The 6096-nt window shown below is 45.8% G+C and overlaps 1 protein-coding gene across 1 annotated transcript; it reads right to left on the minus strand.

Moving 5' to 3' along the window:
• Positions 1 to 3228: 3228 nt before the first annotated feature.
• On the minus strand, positions 3229 to 5076 carry LOC145406198 (uncharacterized). The gene has a single exon (XM_080277398.1). The coding sequence runs from the start codon at positions 5074 to 5076 to the stop codon at positions 3229 to 3231; it is 1848 nt and encodes a 615-aa protein (XP_080133524.1).
• Positions 5077 to 6096: the final 1020 nt, after the last annotated feature.

Below are 6096 nucleotides of genomic sequence, written 5' to 3' on the forward strand. Positions count from 1 at the left end.
CATCATCACTAATTATCTGCACATCAACCAAAATATTCGCAATGCATACGAGACAGCCCTTATTACTCGAGACGTAAAACGCGCATTTGACTCAGTTTGGCACGCAGGTCTGAAGTACAAAATCTGCGAACAATTTCACTTTCCTACACCAATTAAAAACTACTTTGCAATTTTTTAGACAACCGCACAATGCGAATTAAATTTAAAAAGAATTACTCAGACTTTTCAACCTCATGCAGGTGTACCTCTGGGCTCCATCCTCGCACCCACCCTCTACACTGTACAGTATACACAAATGACATCCCCACCCCACAACACGACCATTCACTGACCACTCAATACGCAGACGATATGACTCAACTGGTACGATCAACGACAACTGACGGAATCACTAACAAAGCGAGCATAGAGCTGGACCGAATTGCACGATGGGAGCAAAAGTGGCGGATTCAATCGTATCCTTTGAAGTGCACAGTCACATATTTTCGTACTAAATCAGCCAGCCCTAACCCACTTTTTCTAAATTCGCGTGATTCCGATCGCGTTCCCATTCCTATTAGAAATACCTGCACCGCACTTGGCCTTACATATGACAGAAACTGTAAATTTCACCATCACATATAAGGCAAGGCAGCCGTGGCTGGGACTGCACTAACACAAATATACCGCTATCGCAGTGCAGCATCTGCAACAAAATTTCATCTGTACAAAGCGCTGATCAGACCATTATTCACGTATTCACCGTTAAGTCTGTCTCTTTCGGCCAAAAGCAACCACCTAAATTTACAGATAGTTCAAAACAAAGCCATAGGCTACGTTGGGCACTGAGCATGCGGTGGGATGATTTCGTAACCAGCATACACACTCATGAACGCGCCAACATTCCACCCATCAATATTTACCTTAACCATCCACGAGAAAAACAAATCACCAAATTTACCGACGTTCACACCGACTTCATCGACTTTTTCACACGGATCACACCGCCCACACGACCTCTAGCCAACCTCGTCCACCCTGACGCAAGACCTGCACCAACTCCAGTGTTCACTTAAGTATTAATATTTTATTTATTTACCTACCCAGTCATTTACTTATGCTAATTAGTTCACATCCAGCAACTACCTCAAGACCCTGAACCACCCCTACACCCATTATCAAGATCACGGCAACAGCCCAATGCCCCGCCCATCCTCAAGGTCATGACAACCTACCCTAACTCCCGTATCCTCCACACTTCCTCCCTACCTCCTCAAGATTACGACAACCCTAACTTCCGCATTCTCCATCCTCTTTCCTAGTTCCTCAAGGTCACGACAACCTACCCCTACTTCCTCATCCCCCTGTCCAAGCCCCTCAGGGCTACAACAGCTTACCCTAACACCCGTATCCTCTACCATCCCTGCCCAAGCTCCTGGAGCCTGAAAAGATTAAGATAAACCTGAGAGGCAGCCAGTAAGCCAATGCCTGGCACGAGAAAGCTGTAGTTGTTCACTCCTCCATGCCGTTCTTAATTAACAACACACTGCACGTGCGAGACCTGTCCCCCCCCCCTTCCCAACAACAAACACGCGTGTTGGGTTAATCCCCGACACCCTTTCTCTTAGTCTAATTTCTTCCTTTCCTTAAAAAAAAAAAAAAAAAATGCATACTACAAAGTGTGACCAGGGATTCTGAACTCTCAGTAAGGCCGGGAGCCTAAAATATGGCCTAGTTCCTGTCGACATGTGTCGTCGCCCTGATTGCATAACACTCATCATATATACACAATCACTCTACCTTCCTTCCTTTCCTCCCCTTTTCTGTATGTCATTAATTAATTCATGTTACGCATTAATATTCTCTTGCGTGTTAAATGTAATTTAATATCGAAATAGTTTATTTCAAAATATAAGAACCAATTCTCTCCAATGACGTATCCGTTACAGTTAACCAAACCTATATCACATTATGTAATTGATTTGTCAACAAAAATACTATCACTACAATTTGAGTTAGTTATTGTTATTAATAACGTTGTTGTTTAAAGATTTCCTGCACCTATAGTGCAGGCCGGGCCATACATTAGACCAGTCAGTGGGGTATGGGGCTGGTTAAAAAACAGTAATGGGGAAGAACAGGACCTGGGGATTGCCCAGCACACACGTCCTGTCTCCTGCCTGGCTTTGTGGTGTGTGTATTATTCACGTTTTAAAATATCTTTCACCTACAGTGAAAACCGGGCCATCCATTAGCCCGGTAGATTAATCACAGTGTGTGTGTTGATTTGTGCACCTTACTTAGAAGAGTGGACACGGGCAGATTGTGGAAGCCAATCTGCCCGTGTCCACCCTTCTAAGTAAGGTGGACAAATCAACACACACACTGTGATTAATCTACCGGGCTATTGGATGGCCCGGTGTCATATGCACGGAGTGACTCTATGCTGGAAGTTACCGTTCCCTTTTCTGTTAAGCCTAAATTAACCTAACCTAACCAAACCTAATCTAACCTTAACCTAACCTTATCCTGGATCAACCTAATCTAAATAAACCTAAAATAAGCTGATCTTAATTCACGAAATGACTAATTTCACAATCTGCCTGTAACATCCATATATATCTATAATTATGTATATCCATATATCGACCTATAGTTACCTGCAGGTCGATAAGACATCCAAGTATCTTCCTGACACATGTATTTCATACAATGTTGTTGATAAATGGCACAAAATTTGAGATAACATGCGGATACTTTCAAAATAGATGCTAAACGGCCACTCGACGCATGCGCACTGAGCGAAACAGGTACTTCCAGCATAAGTCACTACGTGCATACGACACCGGGTTACACTGTTCGTTCGTTCGTTGCGTTTTCCTCTCCTATAGAGAGGGCCGGGCCTTGTAATAGCCCAGTCGGAGCTTGTGTCTGAAGATGTAGGTGGGCTTGATTGACTTAATGAGGGGGCAGATATCACGGAGTGATTGTTTTTTTTTTTTTTTTTTTTTTTTTAGTGAATATAGGTCACCGGCATGTCCTGCGCCTGCACACGAAGATGTGTGAAAACCTCCCCGCATGCAGGCACAAACGCGCAGGTGACAGTAGGGGAGGAGGAAGGGGGAGGGGGAGAGGATTAACGGTGTGAGTGACGTTAGGGAGGGGGAGGGAAGCGATGAACTGTATCTATCAGGGTGGAGTGGGGCGTGGTGGAAAGGACAGTAGAGGCTGTCAGTCTGAGATTTGCTTCTATAGTTGGGGAGTTATATTTACGCGTGGCATATCTGGGTTGTGGGGGATGGCGGGTCTATGAAGCTTGTTAGTGGCAGGACAGCTGAGTATGTAGTGGAGGAGCGGGAAGGAGGTGTTAGTACTGCAGTGATCGCATTCAATTGGGGTGTCGTCTCCTTGTATTTGTGCAAAGTTTTTGTAGCCCAGTCTGAGTCGCCTCAGTTGTTTAAGGGTTTTACTGTTTATGTCATGAGCAGCGGGAAGGGGCTTATAGTTGGTGGTGTTGGCATACCAGACGGCAGAGGGGGATCCCGCTGAAACTTGTTCTTCATGTTCCCTTTTATTGAGAGCGGCTGCCTGGGTCTTGATGGAGTTTTTAGTTTGGCTGAAGCTCATGGGTATGTCAACTTGTACGAAGGGATATTCTGTAGCGATTTTAGCGAGTTGGTCTGCCTGTTCGTTGCCCGCAATACCAACATGACTCGGTACCCAATGTATTGTTATTGTGCCTCCTGCATTGCGGATTTCTTGGGCTGTAGCTAGTATATCAGTGATTAAGTGGATGTTGTCTGTGTGCGTCTGTTTTTTTAATGTCTGTATGGCGCTAACCGAGTCAGTGTGGATGATGATGTTAGAGTTGGGATTGATTTCGAGGGCATCATCCATTGCTGTTAGAATTGCTACAAGTTCTGATTGAAGGGTGGAGGCTCCGTCTGTGATCCTTAAACCGTACGAGTGTTCGCGGTTTATAACTGCCGCTCCTGCTTTTCCCTCGTTAACTGAGCCATCTGTGTAGTAAGTGACAGAGGTTGGGGTTGTAAGGGAGGCGATTCGCCTAAGGCTCTCTTGTCTTAATTGTTGAGTGGGAGTTGAGGCTTTGGGTGGAGAACTGGCGATAATGAGTCTAAATAGAGGGGGGCTCCAGGGTGGGAGAGGGTGATATGCCTCGCTAGGCCTGTCTGGGGGGAGGTTTAGGAGGGGAGTAATGTTGTATTTATGGATGGCTTTGGCAGCGCAATGACTCCAACTGTTTGTGAGTAGGTCGGGGTGCAGGTTAGCTGCTGCCGTCAGTCTTGTAAGAATGGGGAGGGTAGAGCCTTTGTGAGCTAATTTGACTGTTAAATTAGCTACCCTTGCCTGAATTCTTAGGTGTAAGGACTCCATGTTACATTCCATTCGTAAGTTACAGAGGCGGGTCCACATGGGGGAACCCGTCATTGTCCTAAGAGCCTCATTTTGAATGACTTCTAATTTATTTACTAGGTTTGGAGAGATGGAAGGTAGTGCTGGGGCTGCGTAGTCCACTATTGAGCGTATGGCTTGTATATAGAATAGACGCAGTACTTTATAAGATGCTCCTTCCCCCTTTCTTGCTATGGACCAGAGAGCATTGAGTCTGAGTTTAGTGATATCCCTGAGGTGTTGAATTTCTTTATTAAAGGTTAGGTTTTTGTCAAAATAAACTCCCAGGTATTTGTGAGTGTTAACATAGTCAATGGGGAATGTACCTAGGAGAAGCTGGCTTGGTGGTGTAGGGATTCTAATAGGGAGAGCCTTGGTTTTCCGTGGGTTGATTTTTAGTCCCAGGTCTCTGCATTTATTGTGTAGGGTGTCAAGTGCTTTTTGCGCTCTTTGTGCATAGTGTCCCCCATAAACTACCAGGGTAAGATCATCAGCGTAACATAGGAGACGGGTCCCCTGCCCCAGGTTAAGGTGTAGGAGGCATTCTACAAGGGTGTTGAACAAAGTCGGGCTGATGATGCTACCCTGGGGAGTTCCATTGATATGCTGGTGCGCTTCCGACAGGTGTCCTTGAAAGCGCACTTTTGCTTTTCGACCTGAGAAAAAGTCCTCCAGCCAGCGCATGAGACGACCCTAAACACCCTTGTTTGTAAGGGTGGCGAGGATAGCCTCAGGGCATGCCAGCTCAAAGGCTTTTTCTAGGTCTATGAAAATTGCTAGGCCTTTGCCTCCTCTCAGCTCAGAGATAAAAGAGCTAAGGCACTCCGCCGTGCCTTTTCCTTTTGTGAATGCAAAGAGGTGACTGTGTGGGGGGGGAGAGACCCAGTCTAGGCGGCGTTTGACAAGTCTTTCGGCGGTTTTACTCAAACAACTGAGGAGGGAAATTGGCCTGAAAGTCTGAGGATCAAGGGGTTTGGGGATGGGGTGTATTATTGCCTCTTTCCATTGTGTGGGAAGCCTTCCCAGTCTCCATGAATGATTTAGGAGGTCAAGTAGGGCGTTTCTTGCAATGATGCCTGTGTGATTAATCATTGAATATGTGATGCCGTCGGGTCCAGGGGCTGTATCTGAACTGGTTTTTAGGGCGTGGTTTAGTTCTTCAAGGGTGAAATAGTGGTCGGAGGGGGATTGGGAGTTTTTGCTCTCTGTAATTTGTTGGGTTCTTGTTAGGTGTAGGATATCTTGCTGGTTTCTTGTTAGTGCTGGGAGTTGGGCTGGGGATGTTCTTGATGCGAAAGTTGCTGCAAGTCTTTCGGCTTCCCCTTGAGGGTCTGGGTGGGTTGGAGGGCGGGGAGGGCGGGGGTTGTAAACTGATCTTAGTTTTTTCCATATGTTGCTGGTAGATGAATGGGCGTCTAGTGTTTTGCACCACTCTAGCCAGCTTTGCTCTTTTATAGAGTTCTTTTCAGCAGTGGTATGTCTTATAACAGACTGTAGGTAGCTTCTGCTTTCAGGAGTTGGGTTTGCTCTATGAATTTTTTTAGCTCTATTTAGTCTCTTATTTAGCTCCTTGACCCTGTCATTGTAATACCAATGGTCCTTGTGATGTTTTATAAGGGTGGTGGTGGTTGGAATGGCTTGCTCAGCTGCGGCGTGGAAGGCATTTGTAAGCATAGAAGTGTGATCTTCTAGGTTGGTAGGGGG

This window comes from Coenobita brevimanus, chromosome 8 (genome assembly GCF_032717465.1).
Source record: "Coenobita brevimanus isolate Jiangsu-jjx chromosome 8, ASM3271746v2, whole genome shotgun sequence".
NCBI lineage: Eukaryota > Metazoa > Arthropoda > Malacostraca > Decapoda > Coenobitidae > Coenobita > Coenobita brevimanus.